This window comes from Cyprinodon variegatus, unplaced genomic scaffold, assembly GCF_000732505.1.
Source record: "Cyprinodon variegatus isolate N-32 unplaced genomic scaffold, C_variegatus-1.0 Scaffold275, whole genome shotgun sequence".
Lineage (NCBI taxonomy): Eukaryota > Metazoa > Chordata > Actinopteri > Cyprinodontiformes > Cyprinodontidae > Cyprinodon > Cyprinodon variegatus.
The window spans coordinates 793,749-820,464 of NW_015150728.1; the positions used below are offsets into that span (position 1 = coordinate 793,749).

General features: G+C 36.1%; 1 protein-coding gene across 1 annotated transcript in view; it reads left to right on the plus strand.

Moving 5' to 3' along the window:
• Positions 1–24,665, plus strand: part of st6galnac5 (ST6 (alpha-N-acetyl-neuraminyl-2,3-beta-galactosyl-1,3)-N-acetylgalactosaminide alpha-2,6-sialyltransferase 5) — an 84,295-nt gene extending 59,630 nt beyond the window's left edge. Inside the window, exons 4-6 of the mRNA XM_015383062.1 lie at positions 2,624–3,036; positions 16,243–16,350; positions 21,782–24,665. Of these exons, the coding sequence (XP_015238548.1) occupies positions 2,624–3,036; positions 16,243–16,350; positions 21,782–22,031 (771 nt within the window). The 3' untranslated portion in view covers positions 22,032–24,665. The remainder of the gene's footprint in view (positions 1–2,623; positions 3,037–16,242; positions 16,351–21,781) is intronic.
• Positions 24,666–26,716: the final 2,051 nt, after the last annotated feature.

The following is a 26,716-nucleotide window of genomic DNA, read 5'->3' on the forward strand; positions in this document are numbered from 1 at the left end:
TTCCCTTTATCATGAAAATACAGGCTTTTAGATACCTGTCTGACTTCCTGCAGCCCTTCAGATCCCTTAGATCTTATTATCCCTACCTTCATTCTGTACCAAGGTCCAGCCTAATTCACTAAGGCAATATTCAAAGCTACTGTCCTAGCTACTGAATAAACTGTCCTTACACGTTAGACGGACTCCAACTGTATTATCTTAAAACGTATCTATTGTTGCTTGTTATCAATACAGCATGAGAGATTAAGGGGAGGGGAGGGAGTCCTTGCTGGTTTTGTTCTTTCCTTTCCTTTCTTTTTCTGTTCAGCATTTCGGTAAATATATCAAAATTAGAAATTAACAACCTTTATTGTCATTATAAAACCAAAATTAAATGCGGCAAAGAATCCCAGCTGAGCAACACAATTATAGAAGATATATTAACATCCTTAGAGTGAAAATGTGTAGATATTGACGGTCCAGTCCATGAAATGGTCTGATCATCTGTTTAATTGTCTGTCTATGCGATTGCTTTCAATACTTTGGGAATCTTTGCACCAACGCTGCTTTGCACGGCATCCTTGCAGCCTCAGTTTGCACACTGAACACCTAGAAAATGTTTAACTGCATCGGTCCAGAAAAACATGGTGGATTAGCAACAGCTCTTTCTAGCAAAGTTTTCACAAATATAAACCACCATATAGCCCATAATTATCACTGCAATCAGCAGATTCTTTGCGGAATAATCATATATTACATTAAATTTATGTTATCTAATTAAATTATATTTGGACTGTCATATATTGTTCTGTGAAAACACATCCAACTGGCTGTGTTAGGATAACAAATGAAAGTGTGAATCGATCAAATCGTGGTCAAATGAATACATCTGCACATTTATGGAATAAATTCAACGCAACTTCCATTTAAAATATAAGAGTTTATCAACAAAAATAATTTAGCTCCAAGTCAAACCTATTCTAGGTTTAAAAGTTTTAACTGAACAAATGAAAAGCATCTAAACTGAAGAATTCGAAATGAGGTCAAATTAGCTTTTAACTAATTTAGAGCAACTGGAATTTGTTCAAACCAATTCAATGCAAATCCAAGAGGTAAGTAAATCATTATTTGTCAAAATAATGTTTTAACAAATTATTTACTTAATCAGAACCAAAAAAAAAACTTTAGTAAATTTATTCTTAACCTTCTTTGATTGAGCTACTATCTAGTAGAAATGGGCTAACTTGTTTTAAAGGACTGGATGTCCATATCAGGTTATGGTATAACAGGTTATGGCCCAACAAGATTGTGAAAAACTGTCGGACAGAAATTACTTTAATTTTTGGAAGTCTCAAAGATGCATCGAAGATGCTTTGAAAAGTTGGTAGCAGCCGGGTTTTCTACTTCTACATGTTGTGTGTTGTTTTAATCTTACATTCTATGCCTTGTTCGCCCACCTTTGAGTCGGAGAGAATATTAGATAGAAGAGGAAAAAACACATGGAATATAAAAGCTGTCACTTTGTGGTCGAGCATAACAAAGCCTTAAGTCTTTTTTTTCAGGTTCTGATACAGTTGAACCTTTTTCCTGATGGATATGTGACAAATTGTGCAATCCCTGGCTGAGTGGGATCTGTAGCCATGCATCCGGTCCTTTTCTGGACTCCTACAGCATAAACTGAGTCTATATCCGTTAGAAGCCCATTAACAATGCTTTGTGCCGCCTACAAATCTGCTATAGATATATAAGTTGAACTTCACCCTGTCATGATAACATGGACAAAAATGTCAGAAAGATTTTCTCCGTTTTGGGTTGTGGTGCATGGGTTGAGAGCAAAACCCATGTACAGGAACTAAAAGACAAGAAGATGCTAGAAAAAACAAAACAGGGGAAAAATGTTGGTTCATTCCTGATATTTTCATGATATAGAAGATGCATGTTTTCTTGTGGCTCTACAACTTTAGAGGAGGTCCATATACATTAATGTGATAGCCTTAATCATTATTACTACTGTATGTGCTTCTTGTTTCATGTCATGGGTGTTCTGATAAACATCTAACAAGAAAAATGAAACATTTTTTATAACATTTTCATTTGAATTCTTATTCTGAATGTAGGTTTTTTAGAAATACATTTTTCTTAGTTAAACTGTGCCATCCTATGAATTAATTTATATTCAGCAGTATGACTTTCCTCTGTTGGATGTTTTTTCAGTGCTGAAAACAGCTCTGTTCGTATTTAAATCAGCACTGAGATGAGAGGTTTAGGGCTAAACACACACATCCCTCCCATGTGTGTGAATGGGAGTGAGATTTAAGGTGAATCCTTTGTAAGACCCCGGGGCTTCCACCACTCGCAAGGCAATATGACAAGCTACATATGCCCCGGAGGCTGTGTCGCTCTCTGTTTGTCAACAAAGCATTTTCTGCTCCAAACACACAGCAAGGCATTTTACCAAAGTTCTATAAAAGTGTTTTTTTTCCTCTACATTGCATATTTCTATTTAAACTGCAGCTCAACTGAAACGTTTGTAGATTATTATTTAAACGTGAAGAAAAAAAATATAAGACTTATATTTCTTTAGTTACTAGATTGTTTGAAGAGATTTAAAGTTTTTTGTTTTTTACTCTTATTTACCATTTAGCCTCTCGGGATGCACTGCCAGACCTGCTCTCTGGTGACCAGCTCTGGTCACCTTATCGAAGGAGGCCGGGGAAAGGAGATCGACCAAGCCGAGTGCGTCATTCGCATGAATGACGCCCCAACAGCCGGGGCCTACGCCCAAGACGTCGGCCGGCGGACCTCCCTGCGAGTCATCGCCCACTCCAGCATGCAGCGGGTGCTACGCAGTCGGCACGAGCTTCTCAATGCGAGCCAAGACACAGTGTTCATCTTCTGGGGTCCCAGCAACTACATGAGGCGTGACGGAAAGGGCCTGGTTTACAACAACCTGCGGCTAATGAACCAAGTGCTGCCCAAGCTCAAAGTCTACATCATCTCCTGGCAGAAGATGCTGCAGTTCGATGAATTGTTCAAGAAGGAGACGGGCAAAGACAGGTGAGCCTTTCTATTAATGTCCGATGGCATTTTTTTCCTTGTTTTCCTTTTTTCCTGTTTTTGTTTTTCCTGGAGCAGCAAAAGTAATTGTGCTTGCTGAAACCAAGAGGAGAAGATTTTGTTTTCCTTTCTTCAAAAGCAACCCTACTTCTACTGCTATACTTTATCAAAAAGCACATATAATTTTATCTTTATCATATATTTATGCATTCAGAATAGCATTGATCAACTGCTTTTTTATGGAGTGTAAATGGAAATATGACAGGGGATGTGGTCTGTCCAAGGTTGCAGCAGAGCCAGTGAAATGTAACAAACAGCATTTCATACATTTATCATACAATCTGGTTTCTGTCATTTCATCATACAGAACATAAAATCTTACATTTATTAATATAATATTAGCTGGAAATAAGTATCTTAATCTTATTTTACCCCTGAGCCATTTAGCACTGCCTCTCTTCCTCTGGTTGTTTTAACCCTAATATAAAATATATATTGAATCATTATGCTGGAAATCTTCTTGATTTAGTATTTACACATTAGCAAACTGAGGTACAGATTTTTTTTTTTTTTTATCTCCCTAGCATTTTCCTCTGTAATAAATGTTTTCTATCTCAATGAATGACTGACAGCTCTGTCTGGACTGCTCGCACCACTACCCCATTCAGAATTACTCTGAACCAATCAGAGTGTAAGAGAGGCTGGCTGTGTGTGGTAGTGTCCTATCAGAGAAGTGATAGTGCTGACCGGGATCAGCCAATAGCACAAAGTGTTGGCCATCTTTATGCCGAGAAGTTAGAGGGGCGCAGAATCCAAGTTCAATCATATCAAATCAAAATTGAACCTACTTCCTTCCAAAGAATGTCACATATCTGGGCACAGGGTTGTACATGAGTCTCTACTTTGTTCTGTTACATCTTCTCCATCAGCTTGCAGAGTAAGTTTTGTTCAAACTCATGATCTTCTAGCTAGTCTCAGTGCAAAGGCTATAATAATAATTGATAAAAAAAAAAAAATTTACAATTCACCCAAAGTAGTATGAAGATGTCATGCAGCTAGAATGTTAAGATGTTAAGTTTGAAAGCTGGGCTGTGGTCTCTTTCTGGATGGAGTTTGCATTTTCTCCTTTTGAATCTTTTCGATTTAGCGATAAGCGGATCTCTTTAAACTATCCCCATTGATGGATGAATGGATGAATAAAGGAATGAATGAATTAATAGGTGGATGAGAGATGAATAAATGAATGAACTAATGGGTGGATGGTTGGATGAATGACGGATAAATGAATGATCGGTGGGTGGGTGGATGAATGAATTAATGATAAATGGATGGATGAATGAAGAATGAAAGAATCATAGGTGGATGCTGGATGACTGAATGAATGACTGAATGAATGAATGAATGAATGAATGAATGAATGAATGAATTAATTAATTAATGGGTGGATGAATAATGAATGAATGAATTATAGGTGGGTGGGTGGATGAATTAATTATGGATGGATGGATGGATGGATGGATGGATGGATGGATGGATGGATGGATGGATGGATGGATGGACCACATTAAACCTATAAAAGTGAGAACCCACAGGTTTCAACAGTTTTTTATTCCCACTTTACTTCTTTTGAAATGGCAGCTAAACAACCTAGTTTCTGATTTTATATTACTCAAGATTGAGCCTCTCTTTTGGGGCACATTATGGACAAGAAATCCCCTACAATCACTTTGACACTCATACTATATAGGGTGAAATTGAACCCAATCAACTTTAATAAATATGTATTTTTCACAAAAGAGGGTCTAAGTTTGCTCTTCAGGACTTTTGCAGTAAGGATGACTTTGTGAACCATGAGGCGACGATACATTTGGGTTTAAAATGCTAAGCACAAGCTTTTCCCATGGTTCCACACTAATGAAATATCATCTCAGAATATAAATGTGCTTCTCTGTCCAGTGTTTAACATCATCCTAAATGTTAAACACTGGAACTTTTATAACACTAATACCATCATTTACGCCAGCTCATCTGTGCCTGCTGTGCAAACCACTGGTGTACTGTGACCTGACTTAATCCTTTTCCAAACACATATTTATCTGACTATAAGCTTCAGGGATTATAGTGCTGACTGTGATCCAACCCCCCCAGCCACCCCCCCACACACCTCCGAGCAGGGAGTTGTAGGGCTTTATGGTCATAGTTCCTTTTTGGGGAATTTTCTTCCATATGATACCATACAAACCATCTGTCCCCAAAACATTTTAAAACATTAGCATTTATTCATTGAGATCACTTTTATTAGTTTCATAGCATTTTTATTTCATTATTGATTAGATACATGATATAAAAATGACTAAAGGAGGTTTAATATGCAGGTGATGGTATAAGGGTTATACAAACTTAAAGCCTCTAAGCTCATTATCAAGTTTTTAAAATACCAGTGAAAGGTTGTAACAAACATTTTCAAAGAAATGTTAGTTTGCTTTAACAGTCATTAGGATTTTTCCACTGAGTATTGAAAATGGGAGAAATCTTTAAGTTTAAATGTATATATTCTTATATAATAATAGACTTTCTATGTATTGTCTGTCTCATTAAGAAAAAACAATGTCTTGGTTGAAAAAAAAAACTGATATTTAAATCTGCCAAGGGTATGAATAAGCCTGGGCTTAACGGTTTGTGCTTGAGTTGAGTGGAGTTGAAAGGTCTCCGGATTAATGAGCCCAAGCAAAGTTCTTTGTTTGGTGACCATTAATGCTTAATGAATCCCCAACCGAACACATACACTGTGTTCGTCTCTTCCTGTCTTTCTCCAAGCTTTTGACTGGAGTATCATTGGAGGTTGGATTTGAATTGGGCTTAAGAGAGATGCCAGGGGAGGAACATGCCAAGTCAAGGATTTAGAGGCGGACTCAGATATCCATCCTTTAGAATCTGTGCCTGCAATTATAGGAGCAGCTTACAATAAGAGGGCAACTTTTGTTACTGTCTTTTCATGCTGTTCGTCTTTGTATTTTTAGGCTTAAACGTTTATGAGACTAAATTATGGTCTTTCTGCTCTGGGTGTTAAATCACAAGCCTAAACCTCAGTGTTAGACTTCTAATATATGACGACTTTTAAAGGAATCCATTTCTAAAAAAATTAACAGATGCACATTTATAATAAAAAAAAAACACATTACACTGTTTTTGAAAAACGATCAATTTTTATCGCTAAAAGCAGCATCGATAGCATATTTCTGGATAATCAGCAGTGCAACTAGCACCCTGCAAGCTTTTAATTGTAATTATTGGTTTTGTCATTTCACTAAGGGTAATTACAATAATGGGGGATGATGCCACATTCATAGATTTTAATAACAAAGCCAGGGCAGCGCTGGAAAGCAGGTGTCTCTCTGCTGCCTTTGTGTTAAATTGCCAAGACAGAATGAGACTCAACTGGTAATTAAAGGCAAATTAGCTTTTAAAATATGTACCTTTTCCACAGCTAGTGATTTATGTGTCTATAATGGTTTATAACCACCAGCACTAATGTGGCACAGTCCACAATAGGAAAATTTGCAGGGATTCATGACTGTTCAGTCTCTCAAAAAACGTCAAGTTGAATGATTTTAAGGCAAATCATAATCTGAAAAAATCTGCTCTAAAATAAGTGCCTCTCAAAGGGCAGAAAATGACCTCCTCCTCTTTGGAATGGATGCATTAAGTGTTTTTTATATCCATACATTTAGAAACACCTGAAACAGCTCACAGGTTAAAAAAGCTATGTGCTAAATGAGAATAATTTGACACTTTCTCCAGGAAACTTGGTCTGACTTCCATCAGATGGAGGGTGACCTTTAAAGGCCACACACACCCACATGTTTCAGGCTTTTATGACTGAAAAGGCTTCTGCTCAGATTGATGGTGGGCAAACAATTGCCGAGAGACATGAAATGTCAGTGATTTCCTTAACATGTAATAGAAAAGATGAAGGTGTACTAACGATTCACGTGGTGATATTAAAGCGCAGAGACATGGAGCTGTGCAAGAGTCACTTATTATTTTCTAAAGAATAAGTTATGTTGAAAAAAAAGATAAAATATGGGGAAGGTGGATATTTGTTTTTTTAGTCTTTTTTTTGTCTGAATTAGAAGCAAAACAAAATATATGTTAAGATGGGCTGTGGTGATAGTGACAGTAGTGATAGTGACTACTGTAAGTTTAATACAGTGGAGACGGTGGCACCATCAAATAGGCAGGAGCCTGAGGTGGAGTTTGATGTGTTGGAAGATACTGGGATTTGGATAAGGAGTGTCCAGGTTTACTGGGTTGCAATCAGCTTCAAGGTGGAGGATTTGCCTGTCTTCATAGTGATCTTACCAGGCTGAAAAGCCAAAAACAAGATAAAAAGCTGCAAATGGATGCACTGTATACACCCCATGCACCTTTTCCTCCTTTTGGCACCTTCTTTTGACTATTGAGTCAATGTGACGAGTGATTTTCTCCACTGAGAGATCAATAAAGTTTATCTTATTTTATTTTAAATAAAGAAGAAAAACGAGGCAAAGGATATTAAGGGTCTGAAAAGGCTCTGCATGCACAAAAAAAAAATAAAAATAAAATCATACAGTAATAGTGCTATTTTTGCCCTTACAGAGTGTAAAACAGTGCAGAAACAATTTTACATAATAATTTCAGTAACTCAGGTAAAGCTGATTTTGTATAAACCAGGCGTAGTTTACATGTATGCTTTTGGAACACTCCTAAAACATATATATATATATATATATATATATATATATATATATATATATATATATATATATATATATAGAATGCTTACTGTTGTATTTTTTTAGGTAAACTATTTTAAAATCTGTCCAGGGACAACAGATGTAAAATAGCCTTTTGGCTAATTCTGCTGCATTTGCAGGAATGCTTTTTAATGTACACTGTCCCTGTCAAATAAATAAATAAATTAAAATAAATTATATACACATAGAATATATATATATATATATATATATATATATATATATATATATATATATATATATATATATATATATATATATATTCTTTAAATAACTTCCTCTTTTATTGGTTACATGGTACCATCATAATGATAAAAAGTAAAATATATTTGATTAAGAAAACATCCCAAAGAATATGCTATTTGCCAGTTTGCTTTCTTCATTAATTTCAAAGGGAAATGTTTCAGTTCTTTGACAGTTTCAACTATGTTTTAATATAAATATGATTTTCAGGCTCAGGGATAGAAACTAAACTCCTTATTAAACAGGTGCTTCAGCTATGTGTGCAATACCAAACTGTGTAAATATTACGTCGCTCCTCCACGGGGATAAATGTGACATCCCACTCATTGCTACCATCCAGACTTTTTAAAAGACAGTGGTTGAAGCTAAGAGCCTGACATTTCACACCACATTATTCATCAGCATGCTCACAAACAAGGAAATGAGGAAGACTTCTTAAGTGAGATTAGCCGCATGGCTCCTGATTAGGGTCTCCATGTATCTGCAGCAGATTGCTCTATGACAAGATGCTGTGCTTTGAAGTTTCTAATTTGCAAAATTAGGGTGTGCGCGCAGGGATGGGGCTGTTGTGATATCAAAGCCCAGAAGCACTGTTTTGTTGTTTACCCATCAGAGCACATCAACATGTTCCAGACATGACAGCGTGGATGAAGATAAGAACTTTCTGCTCGGGTCAATTGGGTCAATACACAGATAAGGGACAAAAAAAGTGCATTGTCACCATTTATCACACATTTATCAGCCTCTGTTTGGTGGTTAATTTAGAGCATGTGGGTTGTTTTCCCTCATAGGAAATGATAAATTATAGGTGGATTTTTACAGCAAACTCAGCAATGCATGGAAGACTGGAGAAATCAAGCAAATGTGTAAAATTATATCATATTCTGCATGATTTGTTGGAGCAGAACTGAAGACTTGGTATAACTTACTGTTGAAACTGTAGAACATAAACTGTTGCTTTCATTATCTACATTTTTTCAGCTTTCAGCCAGTTTGATGCTTTGGCTTGAGGCTAAGAAAACTGTAAAGGGTCCATCACAAGACCAACACAGACACACAAGGAAGACTGAGAGTATTATACTCCATTTATAATTCTCAACAAACAACAGTTCAACTTCACAGCTATATTATGTGATGATAACTGTTGGACAAAATATATCTTAACTTTGCTTTTCTAAATCTAAATTACTGGTGTAGCAATACATCTAGTTTCCTGATATTTAGTTAGTGGAAATAACTTGCGTCTCTTTCACTATCAGAATAAAGTGTAAGAAATTTGGGTTTTATGAAAATATGTAATCAGGAAAGATTTATTCTGGTAGATTTGTCCTTGTGAAACTTGAACAGTCAGTAAAATCATACGTAAGGATATAACTAGACATAAGAATGCATGTTGCACAAAAATTATATTTATTTAATAATAGATTTATTCATTTCATTATTTTTATTTGTGTCTCAGATATAACCCTTAAATTAATGCTACAGTTTTGTTTGTTTTTTTTTCAGTGAATTTTCTTTCACTTTTTTCTTCATTTTTTTGTAAAACTGTATTTCTATTTAAAGTTATATAAACTGATTTTGCTAATTTTTTGCTTTCAAGGTGGGACACATACAGTTAGGCTAAGAATTATTCACAAGCTGAATAGACCTTTTCTAATAAAAGAGATTGGCAACGCATCTCTAAAATGATTCCTTTAATTGTTTACAGTTTTGTATTTTTTTTACTTATATTCTAATTCTAGATCTTTGGAGTTGACCATTAAGTCTTTATGGTTGGAAGAGCCCCTTGCCATCGCCATAATTTTTAGCTCACTCAATACTTTAGATTTTTTTTTTCTGGCTGGCACTTTGTATACATTAGCATTACTTCAAATAGATTACTACTATAGATTACTACTTCTAACAGATTATCTTGAATCCAAATCTTTCAGGGTTATAAATGAATAAAGTAAATATTCAACATTTCTTAAAATATGCATAATGTTTTGTTGTTGTTTTTTTTTAATGGCAGAAGATATTGGGCAAACCTAATTCAGCGTCTCATACAAACTGTACACAGACTGGGAACTGTGGGTCCTTGCGACATGTCCTGGCTGCAGGAGCGATGGATATTTGGAAAATGCTCATAATCATTCCCCAAATAGAGGTTTCTTCGCTCCTGGCAGACAGTAGTTAAAAGCTGAAGGAGTTTGTAAACTATTTGGGGCCTTTCTGAGATTTTAAAGGTTTATGGACAGGTAGCTGGAGATCAAAACCAGGGAAAAGGAGAAAATTAGCTCTGACTATTTCTACAGGAAAATCTGTGCAGTTCTGTTACCGTAGTTTGACAGTGTTGGTTAAAAAGAAACACTGGGGGGGGGGGTTCCAGGAGACTAGATACGAGGAGTTACCAACTTATTCAGAAATTAGTTGTTGTGTTGGATGGTGGAGCAATGGGTGGAGGAAGAGCACTGTAGAGATGGTATTTAAAGTGGAGGGTGAGTGGGGTTAGAAGGAGATCCTTCCAGGAGTTATAGAAGCTGCCAGCCAGAGAAACCTTTACCCAGAATTTCTTGAAGAGCTTGGAGTTTGGAAAGAAAATGGAGAGGAACATCCTCAACTGAGGGAACCTGGGAAGCAGCAGAAACAAACCAGTAAGTTTCAGAACTAGAATAAGAAGTTAGCTTTGGTCTCAGCAGAGACCAGAGCCCTGGGAAGACGAGAGGCATAACATACATGGTAAACACTCTGGCGAAGAAGGGCAGGCGGCAGACTTCTTTAAAAGAACAAGGTGGACTGAGGCATATCTGTTAGCACCAGTGACTCTGCAGCTCTACCTAAAGGAGAAAACTGGATACAACGGGTTAAAAAATTGAGACAAAGTCTCCTTGATCCTAACAGCTGTAAGATCTTCAGTTTACCTAAAAAGGCTTTCCTCAAGGTTTGGGAAATTAGGGCCATAAAAAGTCAGTCCAGTTCTTGGAGTAGACAGTCCAGGATCCTGATATGTGTCCTGGGTCTGTACCATTGGCACAGCTCCAACTGCATGTCTTGGTACAGTTTGTCCTGACTGCTCTTTCCTCTGAAGTGTTTATCCTGTCAATTTCCTATGAGGTGTTTTTGAAAACTAGATCTTTATCACATGACTTTGTCATTATTTAGTAGCCTCTTTATAATATTTACCAAACCATAGGTAGTCAGGTACTTTTTTTCATGCAAGCATTTCTAGCCCCTTTGTACAATGTTCAACCATCCATTGTACAACTAGTAGGTCTGGCATGTCATTCACATTGTGGTCAGATAGAACATCAGCTAACTTTAAGTATTTTACTATTGATAATATATAGTGCAGAGTTAGAACCACTAATTACTACTTCAACAAAGCTGTATGTGTTTGGATAACAAAAAAATATATATTTCTGTTTTTTTTTTTTAAATCAGGGATGTTTATTCATTTAACATTCAGAACCACAAATCAGGATGAGTTGAAGGCTGAAAGACTTGCAAGTCATTATTTGGACTTGCCTCAGGTTTGTTTGTAGTCTAACAAATACATTTACATTTTCCCCATTAAAACTACTGTATCCCTACTAAATGATGGCTTTTGACTGTTGGTATTTCTCCTCGTAGGCATTAATGTTTACTAGATCAGCCTAGAACGTTTCGTCAGATTTTACTTTCACAAGTGGAGCAGTACGGCTATCGCCATACAGTAGTGTTCCGCTTGATTTATGTATATAAATTGCGTTATTATAATTCATGCAAGGAGTTTTACAGATTATATGGACACTGCAATGTAAGTAGAACAGGAAAGGAAAACAGAAAAAAAGGAGAAAAGATGAAAGAAAGAGGAGATAAAAGCTAGAAGACTTGTGCATGTAAAGTTTATCCAGACAAAAAATGCTCAATAGTGGTACTGAAGAGTACCCAACAGCCCCCCACCCAGAGCACTGATTCCAAAGCCATTGAGCTTACTATCTATCATAGACGGTGGAGCAGATATTCAGTCTTATTCCAAAGAGTTCTTTATTTAGCCCACTAATTTAAGCTTTTCTGGTTTTTAATATGCTTTTAATTTGGCAAAATCTTCATCAGTTTGAGATTTTAACCTCCATCGAATTTTTTTGTGGATTTCCATGACCTTTTAGTTATGAAAGAACCATTCTTTTCCTTTTTTTCTTTTTAAATCTTACTAGTTTTTTAAGCATCTTGAGATCTAACCAAGGGATCTGACAAACATTTTGTACTTCCATTGTTTTAATTGATAAGATCATGGAAAGAACTGGGTTATATTCATTAAGATTTTATTTAAACTACAGATTTTCCTTTGTCTGCCAGGAAACAGTTTCTTATTGCCTCCCAGTTTATACATGCAAGATCTAAACACCTTTGAAAATCTTTGACTTTAGGGTTTTTTTTTCTTTCCTGACGTTTCCCTGTACACCTTTCGCTCTGTAAGGGTATAACATCTGAAGACCTTTTCAAACATATAAACCTGCTTCTCCCAAAGTGTCACCCCATTCAAAAGCAAGCGAGCAGGTTTTTTTTCTTAGCCTTGCCATGTTTAGGCCTCATTCTCTATGGGAAGGGGTTTTTTGTAACCGCCTTTGAAAAGCGGCAGTTTGAGTCAGGTTGGGAGAAAAGGAAGACATCTTGTCAAACTGATCTTAAGCAATGCATAAACCTATATTTCCAGAGTCTTTTTTTTCAGGGCAGAAATTGTTTTCTTTAACAGTGTGTTCAGATGTAGAGCTCTGAGTAATGGTTTTAATTTTCAGTACAAAGAAAAGGATAGTGACAGCAAAATTTGTGGAAAGTGAAGGCTGATATGAAGAATTTTCCCCCTGGAGAGGAAAAAGTAAGCAGAGATGTCAGAGAGCTGTAGCCTAAACACCTAAAAAAAAAAAAAAGTCACCATGCGCAAGGATTTTAAATGGTTAAATATTCAGGTGAACATGTAAGCAACCATACCAAACAATAGCTATTAATGACCCAGGTGATGATCTGGCAGATTTGAAATTCTCCCATAAGCCTCTAAATTCTAGGTTGAGCTTCTAAAAGCACCCAAAGAAATAGTACAGAAAAACATTGACAAAAAATTAGCAAAGGTCTGGTTGCCTTTGATCAAAGCCTGCTGCAAATTCCATGACTCAGATTATTCAAACACAAAATCAAACTTTCTTTTGACCTCTTTAAATGAGCTCCAACAATTCTTATCAAAATAAATGTTAATATACATTTAGAATAAAATAAAATAGCAGTTCTAGTAATGCTGTCATTTTCCTAAGGATCTCTATTAGCTGTTGTCATGATAAACAGCTAGTCGTTCTGAAGTCCAAATTCAAAACCTAGAATAAAACCAAAAAACGGTAACGCACAAAAGATTACCACAAAAAAGGGATAGGATGGAGACTCAGATTATTTTAAAAAGATAATTTGTTGTGAATGCAGCAGATGTCTCGAGGCAAATTATGTCAGAAAATGAAAAGAACAAAAGATGTAAAATGTCAAAATATACTGTAAATGAAAGGGGGAAACTTGTAAATTAAAAAAAAAATGAAATCAGAAATATTTTAAAAAATAAAGACAGCAGCCAATTTAGAGACAAAATGAAAAAACGTAGACTGTTCAAAACATGCATTGATGTACAAAAACACTGATAAGATTAAATTTGTGATATTAAACACTTAATGCGCCTGTTGGGGCAGCTGGGAAGAAGGATCTGCAGTAGTGTTCTTCTGTGCACCGATGGTGCAGAAGCCGTTCCACCAAGGAGATCTGGAGTTCTTTATTAGTTCAATGCATGGGCTGGAAGATATTGTAAAAAAGTAAGTTGGTGTCTTTGAGCTGCATCTTAGTAAGATACATTTAATACAACTTCATTGTGTGTATACAGTTATATAGATATTCTATGAAAGTGTTTAAAATCACAAAAAGTTCTATATTCTATCATTATGTCATTCTCAATATGGAGTGAACTCTCCCACATCAAAATTATTTTGCTCACATAATAAATAGTGTCCCCACTGTTCGCAATATGAATGATCCTTTTGGAGGCTATATGCAACATTAATCTATCTAAATTATTCTGGTAATAAGGAACTTATGCTTTGCATAAAATCTACCCTGCAGTCCATAGAAATACTTGGGTAACTCATATTCTCCTTTATTCAATATTTATTTCTTTTCCGTTGTGATAATAGTTTTAAATGTATATGTTTGTTTTTGGTAGAATAATACAGATGGTTCTGCAGCATAGTTAATTACTGAATTAAAAAAAACTATTTAATGTGAATTCATTGCATTAAGCAGATATGTTTATTTTCCTGGTCTCATTTTCTCTTAAATCTTCACATATGTTAAGCAGCAGGATTCTAGTGAATACGACCACCAAATGACTGTATGCCTAATAGTTGCAAGGTTTATTTTAAGACATGCAACATTTTATGCTAATAGGGTGATCTGAAGGAACAACCCATAAGATACTGATGCATAAACATATCCACCTGTTCTGATGTTGGTCAGGATGAAGCTACGTGGGCATGATGAAATGCACAGCTGTGTCTGATGCAGCTGAAGGATCCTACCCATGTTCAATTAGCTCAAGCTGTATATCTTCACACTCTGAACGAGGAAAACAAGAACAGTTGCGATGCATTTTCTTAATTAAATATTCATACAAACGGTTTGCTGAACTACTAATTGTTTCAGAAGTGTTGTGATGACAGCAGTGGAACTCATCTGCATGGATGTTCTATGCAGAGATTTCAGCTGAGGCTAAAGGAACGCAAAAATATCACATTCTGTATGGTTTCTGCTCATTTTAGCCACAACTGAGGTGGCTGGTTAAATGGCCTACATCTAACCTGAACTCCTTCATGCAAGCGGGTGGTGAGGTTATCATTGTTAATAAATAAAAATTTATCGAAAGGACAACAATTCATCAATGCAAGAAAATTCATACAGGCATCTGAAAAGAAATGATTGAAGCATTAGAATTGGAGATTAAACCACAGACACTTTTCATTGTTTAAAAATAAAAAACAATTTACATTTATTTATCTGTAATTGTGTAGATTTTTTTTACAGAACCTGACATGTACATGGAGTTTAGTTAGCTCTGATAGTCCCGCTGTTAGAACCAAACATCTAAACTGTGCTTGCTTTGAAATAATATGGCTCTCTGCAATTATAATTTCATGAAAAATATTTAGATAGATATAATTTTCTATGAAACATCACAGAAAAGCTGTATTTTTTTTATCAGTATAAAGGTTTTATATTGATAAAAAATATATATAAATGATGAGGAAAAACAAATAGGCCAAGTATTTTTTTAACTAATTTAATAAATGAGTCATTTACAAATTAAAACATGTATAAGTTAATAATTTCTTTGTTTTAGTCAGTTCTAGTTTCTCATACATTTAGTTTAGTTCAGTTAAAATGAAAAAAATCCTTTAATTTAACTGCACTTTAAATGTGTATATTCTCTTCAGCTGCATATTTTTTTTAATTTGACAGGTCACTAGTCTATCACAGATAAAGATAATTTTGAAAACTAAAAATGCATAGAGGTTAAAATCTATATAAAAATATAAATGTAACCAAGTTAGTAAATATCTTCCATGGCATAATATTATTATTTCATCTTTGGATTTAACCACGACTCTAGTTTTATGTAATATTTTTTAATTTGTGAAATTCTTCACCAAGCATGTTTTTCATCTGACAGCAATCATGCTTCAGAGCTGAAAGACATTTAGATGTAAAGAGATTTCCTAATGCAATGTAAATATCTCTTCATATTTTATTTCATCAGTGCTTCTCTCAGAAAAGTGTGATTAGATTTCCTCTCTGCAGCGGAAAAGCAGGCAGAGCACTTCACAGCTGTAAAAATGGGATTTTAACTATCAGCAGCACATGAGGACCGAGGCTACCAGCTGATTAAAGGTTTGATTATTTGACAGGGTTCATCAGTATCTGTCAATATGTAGGCTGAATCTGTATCTAAATAGAGCTGGGAGGCAACCTGAATGATCTGCAGTCAGATTAATCGACCTGTGTGTTAAGATAAATATTTATTCTGTGGTAAAACATTGATATAGGATTGTTTAATCGTCCATTCCAGTTAATAAAAAGCAAATGTATCACACCAATCTAATTTTGCTCTTCCTCTTCCCCACAGGAAGATATCCAACTCCTGGCTGAGTACTGGCTGGTTCACTATGACCATTGCTCTAGAGCTCTGCGATAGGATCAATGTGTACGGCATGGTGGCCCCGGACTTCTGCAGGTGAGACTGTAGGCATGAATATCAATGAACAGTTTTCAGCCAAAACCTGAGCTGCAGTAACAGCAGCACAACAGGGCCTGATAAGAAAATTAGAATAGTTTCAAGAAGAAACGATGGCTGATAAGCTTTTGACAGCAGATGTTTATGCAAAACTCATCCCATAAAAGCTTTCCCATTATTAATCTTATTTACAGATATGATAGTAATTTCTGTTGCAGTTCTTCAAATGTTATAACATTTTTACCCTTCATTTCAATTGCTTTTTTTTGTCTGAGGGGCGGAGCTAAAGCTGGGAGCATTTGGGAGTATTTGCTGGCTTAACTATCTAGAGACGGAACATTCTACCATTTAATCTTTATAAATTTAGCACAATTTTAAGATTGGATTGCGGTCTGGGCTTTGACTGAGTTATTTTATCACACTGCTGTTTGATGCAATACACTCCATTAAAGCTGTGGCTGTTTCTAAGTTCCTACAGCGACAACTGTTTAAGGCTACCTGCATATAAGGCAGGAGTATTTTTTAGCACTAAATAGGACTCCTAAATGGGTTACGGTAGTAACAGCTGGATTTATTTGTAAGCTTTGCACCTGTCTTTATCAGGGAAGCCAATAAGTAAGAAAGCATGTGCAGCCTTTCCTAAATGCCCACAGGTGAAAGCAGGTAGAATATAAAGAGCAAGAAAGAAGTGTGTTGAATCATTTATGATTGTTACTTCGTCACAAACAGTCCATGACAGGACAGTGAATCCATGTTAGAGAACTATGGATTTATTATGATCCCAGACTCAGGTTTGTTCCTGTCTAGCAACCTTGTTAGCGGCATTTATTGATTTGATTTACGGCTCACATCTCAAGGAGTACTTTAATTGCAGCATTTCACTGAACAAGCAACAAACCTTATTAGATTTCTCAATAGAAGCAAACAATGTTCAGCATATCCTCGACCCAGGCCCAGATCGATTAAAGAGGCTTTTCTTCTCGTTGGTTATTTAAGGTCCACCTACAAATTCAATTTCCACAGACATGAAGAAAGAATGCCGCTTCATTTCTTTGAGAAATTGCTTGCAGATTCTCTGCGATTCATTGTCGTTCTCATGACAACTGAGGTTTGCAGATTTTACTCAAAGTCAGCAGTCTGTGGATTTAGAACATCTTTTCAAATATTTTTTTTCCACTGGCATGTCAAATCAGCTCAATTAAATGCAATTTTTGTGCAAATATAATACAACCAAACAAGATACTTCTCCTCTGCGATAATTCAATAAGTAGTGTAAAAAAAAAAAAAAAGAAAACAGAATATGAAAACATAAAGTAGATAAGTATATCATTATTTGGATAATCTAAACAATTCTTCCTTGGATCAGTTGGGAGTTCTCACTGAGATTTACTGGAACAATCATAGTTAGGATGAGGGTGTGAGTAGGATGGAACATGCTCACATTGTTGTTTCCTGCATTGTTGTTAAAACAAGACCCTGGACTGAAGATTGGGACATTTCATTTAACCTTCCAGCTTGTCTCTCTGTGCTCTGCAGGAAGCCTGGTGTGTTCAGTATCTGCAGCTGCTGCACTATAAGAAAAATTCCTTCTTAACTTACCCCTAACAACACATCACTGGATGAGAAACACTAGCAAACTATAAGTTGTGTGCAGCTTTGGGAGGAAGCTATTTGTGTTTTGAGGACAGAGCTGTATGAAGAAGTGTGTTTAAAAAGCTATTAACTTCTGCCTACTCCTATACAGATAAGCTTTTTTTTTTTTTGGTCTTGTGCAATGACGCAATTGATGTATTTATGTTTGTCCAAATAGCTGAATAAATAACCTAATTTTTCTGCTTAATAATTAGCAAAAGATGACTTATTCCTATAAAAATCCTAAAATAGTTATTTTAAGTTATGTTTTACCAGCTGAAACTTGCATTGTATTTTGCAACAGGAAATTCAATCTGAGAAACCCACAGAGAGAGAAAGGTGTAATCAGAAGAGTTTATTGATACAATAGTTTGAACTTTGGCGCTCAGGCCTCGGTAGGAAACATAAACGCTGATTTATACTTTAATGCAGATAAACTGATGTATGAGAATAAGGATATTTTCCCCGGGCCTGAAACTGGTGGTGGAGTTTAGATAGATGAAGTTTGGTTAATCCATAGAGGCTGGTATCCAGGATGATGCTTGAGTTAGATGTCACTGAATGAAAAAGGTTTGCATAAACTGTCCATGAACTGTCCATGAAGAGCAAGCATGAAGCGACTGTGGAGAGAAAAAACTCCCCTTTGGGAAGAAATCTCTGGCAGAACCAGGCTCAATGTGGCGGTCTTCTGCCGGACCGTTTAAAGTGACAGGGAACTCCATGAAAGTCTGGAGGGAGTACACACTGGAGGTGAGGTTGAAGGAGCATCGAGGAGGAGTCGGATGAGCTTACTACGATGGTGGAGAAGGGGATGGAGGTGGATTGTCTGAATCAAAGTCCGACATAGGAGCAACGGATCTTGCGCTTGTTGAAGAGCAGGCCTAGAGATGATTTGGAGTGGCTTTTAAGTAGAGTGCTGGAAGATGATTGGGCATCGAGGAAATGTAGCTTGAAGCGAGTTGGCTGCATCGGAGGCGGATCAGCCTCAGATTGAATGGAAGTAATCAGAGTTTCTTCAGTTGAATTTCCGCCTTAGCTCCATTTTAGACTGGTATAGATTTCTCAGTAAGATAAAAGAAATAAACTCTGAATGTTCAATGGACTACATATAAAAGTTTGCACATATTTCAAACTGAGCAGATATTTCAAAGCGTCTCACGTGTTAAGTTCAATATACCAGGCAAAGTTGAGCTCATGTTTTTGTTGCTACCAGGTTTAGATGTAAAATTGCTTTAAAGTAATTAAGAAGTTAGTTTATTATAGGGAATTAAATGGATAGCTCTCAAAATATGAGAAATAATATAGGTGAAAGGCTGATCAAGATGGGGGGGAAAAAAAGAGAAGAAAACAGAATCTGGTCCTATTTAAAAAAAAATTGTCTTTAAACCATTTTCATATTCAGTTGAAACATCTAGCAATATAACATTCAAACCATACTTATAACTGGGGACCAGCTTTGTGCTTGGTTCCTCTGGTATTTTGATGATTTTTCTTTGGGAATAAACTTCAGATTTTTGAGGTTGAAAGGACTCCTTTCTATCGCCTTACTGATTCTCTCAGATTCAAGCCAGAACTCGTGCTTACTCCCTTTAAAATGTAAATGTTACTCCCAGTTAAAGAAACATGAAATTAAAATATCACTTTAAGCTTTTATAAGTCAGGGGTATTAATAATTCTGGGCTTACTCAGTATTCGTTCAGACTCATTTTTACAGGACATTTCATTTATTTTACTGCTAATGTTGGAGCACTGACTTGAGATTAAAAACAGTTCACTTTCCACCCCTGAAAATTTAAGCCTAACCATTTTTAACCCAGACATTCAACTTAATCCAGTCTGTCATATAAGGAGACAGAAGCAGACTTTGTGGAGAAAAGGAAAACATGAAAAATTAAAACCTAATTTGCCTCAAATTCTCACGAGTGCCGCAGTCGTCAAATATATGTCATGTTTATAAGCAAAGAAGAAAGACGTGAGTTTTTAAATAATAAAAACTTGGAATTTGAAATATTATACTGGACACTCATCCACTTGCTGCTGTTTTTAAAGAAATGCAAACCGACGTGAACAATCAGCCCAGTTATTTAAAAGTTGCTTGTAGAGTGATAGACATTATCAGATGAGAGAAGAGATGACAATATTAATATGTGAAATATATATGCACATCAGGAGACTGTTTAATATATGATGAATAACAACATTGGGATGAATGATGTGGCTGAAAATGCTGAATTTCAAAAATTGATCAAATGCCTCATGAATATTTCAGAAGTATCTGACTGATGTGCTTTCAGAAAATAACAAGGAGATGATCTAAATAGTGTGGGGACCATTTGAGAAATTTCCAATTCTAACTCTATCACCTCTTAGTTAAACTGAAAGATCAACCAGTCAATAGTTGGGATCAGTTCTGAGATCTCCACTTAAAATTCAAGGCAAAGCCAATAGATTAATATAGCACTATTCATAAAAATCATAATGCAAAGTGATTTACAGAAAAAATCTAAGAAAGAATGGGGTGAAATAAAAGTAATTAAATATAGTAGCAGAAAAAGTGTTCTTAAAAGGAAAGGAATAATAAGATTACATTTCGAAACAAGAGGGAAGATGTGAAAATTAAGCTAAACTATTGATCCAAAAGGAAAAATAAACATTTTAAATCATCCTATAGGGGTGACTTGAATGAGTCATTGTAGGTGTTAGTCTCCTGTAGTGGTCTGCCTTAGCTGATCTGAAGAGGCCTCTGATTGAAGACACTGTTGTTTGATGGCCCTCTAAAGACGATTCTCCCATTTGTCTTCAATGTTCTTTATTTTATGAAGAATTATTCCTAGAGGAATCATCCCTAGAGGTTCTAGAGGAGTTGATGTTACCCCAGCAGATTTTAGCAGGAGAGACCTTTCACAGGAGACCAATAGAAGATATGAAGAAAAAACCTATAAGCTTCCTGAAGAAGTTAAGTTTTTGTAGGCAGCAATGATAAGGATACACTAATAAAATATTATTTGACCTCTATTGGAAATTTCAAAAGTGTTTTAAACCAGTATCAGGGCAGTTGTGTGGTGGAGAATCTGCCTGGAAGGCATTAAAATTAAAGATTGTTTGGGGGTTTTGTGATAAACAATTTTGGTGGGTTTTCACTAAAGGGTTATTCTGTAATTAATTACTTTGAATTTACCCAGATCAGGTTTCTTTAAGGCGGTTTAGTTAGCTCACTTTTCTTTTTTAAGTTGCAGGAAGAAATGGAGGATCCAAGTGAAGAAAAGCATCTTAAAGTGTTACCAACAGACAACATAGTGATCATCAAGAACTGGGGGTCTTTTTACGACCAAGTCACAAAGCAAACTTCTAGATATGACTCAGGTTTAAAAGATTTGATCACTCTACAAATGTCCTGTGGTTCTTATTTTGTTTTTTTAGGGGTTTTGCATTTTATCGGCGTTTTTTTTTTTAGCCTGCATCCAACAATATGAAATACTAATATTTACCAATTTGATCTGGCATTTAGAGTAACAATATATATTTGGTAAGAAAAAAATTGCAAAAACTTCTATGCATTTGAACCTTGTGCTTATGAATACTAATATAACTTACTACTTTTAGGAACTTTTCTAATTTTCTCATTTCAGGCTTGGATGAAAATGCCACTTTAAACATGGACCTAATTTGACTTATCTGTTCAGCAAATGATGAATTAAGGCCAACCATGCCCCTTCCACTTGAAATGAAAAATGCTTCCTGATATAATATAAAACTCATTAAAATTTTCCCAAATGTCTCCCTTTTCCTGTCTCTGCAGGGAACCTCAGCATCAGTCTGTCCCCTACCACTACTATGAGCCACGGGGCCCAGATGAGTGTGCCATGTACATCTCTCACGAGCGCGGCAAACGCGGCAGCCACCACCGTTTCATCACGGAGAAGCGTGTGTTCGCCAACTGGGCAAGGACGTTTGACATCCACTTCTATCAGCCAGACTGGAGTCCCAAGCCCCTCCCGGCCAACCGGACGCTGGAGGGAACGGCCCCTGCAGCCCTGCAGAACACGTGACTGCTGATGGGGTGAAGATTGGCTTTTAGAGATCAATCTCAGAAGGCTAAAGGACAAGGAACACTTGCTCTGATGGTCCACCAGACCCTGAAATCTCATGACTGGAAATGAAACAGAAAAAGAGATTGTACTGCCTGGATTAGAAGGGCCTTTACTGCCACTGCAAGGAGCGTTTTGTTAATGGAGGGACGTGAATCAGCTGAGAGTGGTTTGATATCATCCTGTGTCAAGTTCAACATGAAGGCGTGATCCTCGAACGCTCTGGAAGCACGGATTGTATTTTATTGGGTCCTGCTGTGAGTGTGTGTTCACCAGAAGGATCGCAAGGGTCTGATTGGAGCCCCCAGGACAGAGACATGCTCCTAAACTACAGTGCCTCGCAAAAGTTATTATACCCACCAAACCAAAAATCTCAATTTAATTCCAATATTTTATTTGATAAACTACGAAGTAGTGCATTCTGGTGAAGTGCATGAAAATCAAATTTTTCATGAGTGTTGGGGATATAAACTGATCCTGTTTAACCACTAACTTCTAAAGGAAATCAAGTGCAACCTTCTGCCCTAATAGTCCACTAAGTAGGAAAATATAACACAGGTGTTAAATGAAAAATTTTAACATTTGGTAAACACCATCAGTGAACAAGCAGAATCATGGTGACAGATGTACACATAAGGAAGAAACATGTAGAGGTGTTTAGAGCTGGGTTGGATTATAGAGGGATATTCCAAGCTTTGAACATCTCCCACAGCTCTGTTAATGTGGAAATTAGGGATTACAGCATAACTTTAAATCTACTAATTCATTGCAAACTATAAAACATATCAGCCTAGCAAAAACTGAAAAATAATCATGCAGTATAAGCAGCCTAGAGGGTCTTTGGAGGAGCAGCAGAGCATGGGTGGGAGAATCAGTTCGCAGAGCAGTTTTTGTCACGTAGTCTGAATCTGGCCTCCATGGAAAAATAGCTACAGGACACCCATATTAAAAAAAAAACAACAACAAATAAATAAATAATGAATAAATAAATTATAAGGGGTCCTGTTTAAAGCAATGTAGAGGTGAGCAGGTGCAACTTTGTCCTCTATATGGATGGATTAGACCAGTGTGGCTTACATGCAAAACCCTGCATGTTGCAGAAAACTGACTGTGCACATCACCTACTGTACTGTAGACCATGCCATCCCTGCTTTAGATAATAGTGGTGGTCACTTGCAAGATGTGACCCTTTACATGAAGTCAGAGCAAAAGATCTGATTGAGATCCATATTCATGCTGACCTTGTTCAAATCCAGACCTAAATTCAACTGGGAAACAATTACAGCATAAAAAGTTATGTTCAGACATCCTGCTACATTCAGCCTGATTTAACTATCGTTATTTTATTTATAAGAAATAATGTAATTCTATTGATGTGCAAAGCTGATAGACATATCCAAATTGCCTGACGCTGTAGTGAATGGTGATTAAAAGATCTGGTTTGTTTTGTTTTCTTGTTCTTTTTTTAATAGTTATACTCTGTGTTTGTCTCATATAATCTCATTAAAATACATTGAAGTTTGTAATTTAACAGGGTAAACAAGATCTGGGAGAAATAATACTTTTGCAAGGCACTATATCTAAAATCTATTCATGTAGCTATAGACTGCGAATAGATGTTTTTAATTTGACCTTTTAAACATGTAAATTGTTCCTTCAAATGTTAAGAATTTAAGCTGCTTTTTAAACATGGTAATCTTCTGTCTGATAAAACAAAAAGGCTAAATCCATTTGAAAACAGTTAATGTTTGTGATTTTAATCTGGGCTGCCTTCCAGACGTTTGCTTTGTGAGCTCATCCAAGTCGCATTTCGAAATGCTACACATCCAGGATGATCGACAGCTGTGGAACAGTGGCTTGGTTGTTTTATCTCACGAGGGCTCTTTTTTCATATGTTTATATCATAAAGTCTTTTTCTGCACCTGTCAGCAGTAAATAGTGTAATTTATTAACTACAACCTGGATTTCCATGTTAAAGCTCAGCTGTGTCATTCAAGACAGGAAGGAGATGAAGATTGAGAGCAGAGGAGCAGCAGCAGCATCCATCCTGCAGTATTCATCTGCTCCGAGGTTTCTAAATCACCTTACAGAGGTCTGACAGTTTAGAAAAACACTTTTTTTTGTGATTTGTTCATCTTTAGCTTTGAATTGATTTTTTTAATATATATATATACACAGAATATGAATTACACATGAACTCCCCCTCCTGATTTTAACTTTCTCCTCTCCTTCATGAATAAAATTCCATTGTTAGTCAGGTGAATTTTGTTATTTTTAAGTTATATTCTGGTAAAAAATGTCTGTATATTTTTTCATATACAGAAATGTCATGATTGATCGCCTCTTGAAAACCCTAATTGGATACAGACATGTTCAATGCACGGCTGACTAAACTGTTGTGGAAACAGTTTAATGCTTACGTTTTAAGATACCTTGGGGTTTTAAACCTGGTGACATACTGCAAATGCATATTTAGTTATAAATGAGTGGGATTTGTAGTGCATAATTTTGAATTTAGAACCAAGTGGATAAGTTTATGTCCAATTCGTTTTGCAAATAAAATCGTGATAAGTGTGTTTAGAGGTGAACTTTGACTGGAGCTTTCTGGTGCAGAGTGAGTTTTGACCCAAACATGATCTAAACACAACCGATCTGTTTTTTCACAATTGTTTCTCCAGCAAATCTCTAAGGCTTTTACAGAACAGATGTAATTTTACAAAAGGTAAATTACACACAGGTGGACTCCTTTTACTAACAGATTACTGTTAGGTATCAGAATATGGTGGGCTGAAACAAACACATGCCAAACTTTAGATTTTAATTTGGAAAAACATACATTATTCCTTCAACCGAATAAAATCTGCTAAAGCCTGAGGTTACACAAGCACTTTCGGAAGAAAAGCCTTTCTGTATTTTTAGTGATTCTTCTATACCAAGAGTTAGATAAAGGATTTCTCTCAGTATTGACTCTCTGAAAAAGAGTAATTTGATGCAATTTGCTTTGCTGCTTCTGAACACAAGGACATTTTTAGACCTTTTGTAGGATAAGTGCACTTCTGATAGAGGTGAAATGATAAAAAGGAAACAAGAAATAATGACCAATGTTTAAGGCGGGCTCTCATTAAAAAAAAAAAAATCCAAGTCCAGTCAGTAGAAACAGAAAAACTCATCTTTTGGACATGTAGATGTGCACCAATGAACATGGTTTCAGTTTTATTACTGTTTAAATGAAGAAAATTACATGGGAAACAGTATCTCATTTCAGATATGCACGAGTGTATATCTGAAAGCTGATTTACCTTATCATGAAAAGGGATGTGTAGAAAATTTGGAGGGGATTAAAATAAACAAGGAAGAGAAGAGGCCCAAGGACTGAGCCATGGGGCGCACCTGATGTAATATGACAGGTAAGATCTTGAGTCGGCTTCCTATAAGGTAAGAACTAACCCACTCTAACAAAGTGTAAATAATTCTAATAAAAGAAGTTTGTGAGACTCAGTTATTGCAGCTATTGAATTTTAGATAAATACAGTTATTACCTTTGATTTTTAGTTGGGTTTACTTGAGAATAGAACAAGAAACATGTGCTCATCAGCAGGACAGGAAACCAATGACTCACCTTCACCCTCGGACGACTGCCACTGCCATTCTTACTTTTCAATCTTGCTCTTTCCATCTGGTTGTGACATCAGACTGTGTCATGCTGAAATAATAATGAAAGGCAGACAGGAAGGAGCTACAAGGTCCCCTCATTATTCCCAAGAGCTGCAAATAGATCCTTTGCTATGTTCATAACCTAGTGCCTGAGCAGCTCTTGTGCTTAAAAATGGTACCAAACTGCCTGATTGGAAGGCACATAGATCAAGGTAACAAAGGGTAATCAAGTACAACAGAGGGACACCTCACCTCCATTATGAGGTCGTAGAGCATTCACTCGATCAATAAAATGTCCTTCATTAGCATTTAGGATGATTTAAGGCCTAATACTGAGCTGGAAAAATGACTAAAAATAACTGCTGCTCTCTTCATCTTTTAAAACTCTCATATATGTTGACAAGAGGGCTGCAGACGGGTCTTTTTTTAGTTTGTTGTTTGTAAAATTCTCAGATCTTACTATCTGCTCATAACTGTTGCTAAAGTTATATTAGGACACAGTATTAGAAGTGAAAATTAGGCCTAGAAAAATGTACATCCCAGCAGTATTTATTTACAACCCTAATTATATAATTACCTAAAATAACCTGACCTATATATGAGATAAAAAGGCGAAATAGATTTAAAAATAATTAGCAGTTTCCTGAATAACAACGAAATGCAGGGCTCATGCATAGAGCAAATGAAAGTACATTCCTTCCTTGCACAATGCATTTGTTTGTATGCAAAGAGCACACTAAGAAGATTAACTCACCTGCCACTCAAACACAAAGAATGAAACATAATTTTTAATCTGAAAATATTTAAATCAAGCAAGGTGTAAAACAAAAACATTCTGAAGCCTCAAACCTCAGGCAAAGTCAAATAAATAAAGCCTGAATCCTGAAAATTAATCACTGCTAAATTGGGACGAGCTCTACCTTCTGCTGAGATTAACATGCAAATCTATCCAGAACAGGTATTATGGATTTGGAAAAATTAACTATGGAGTG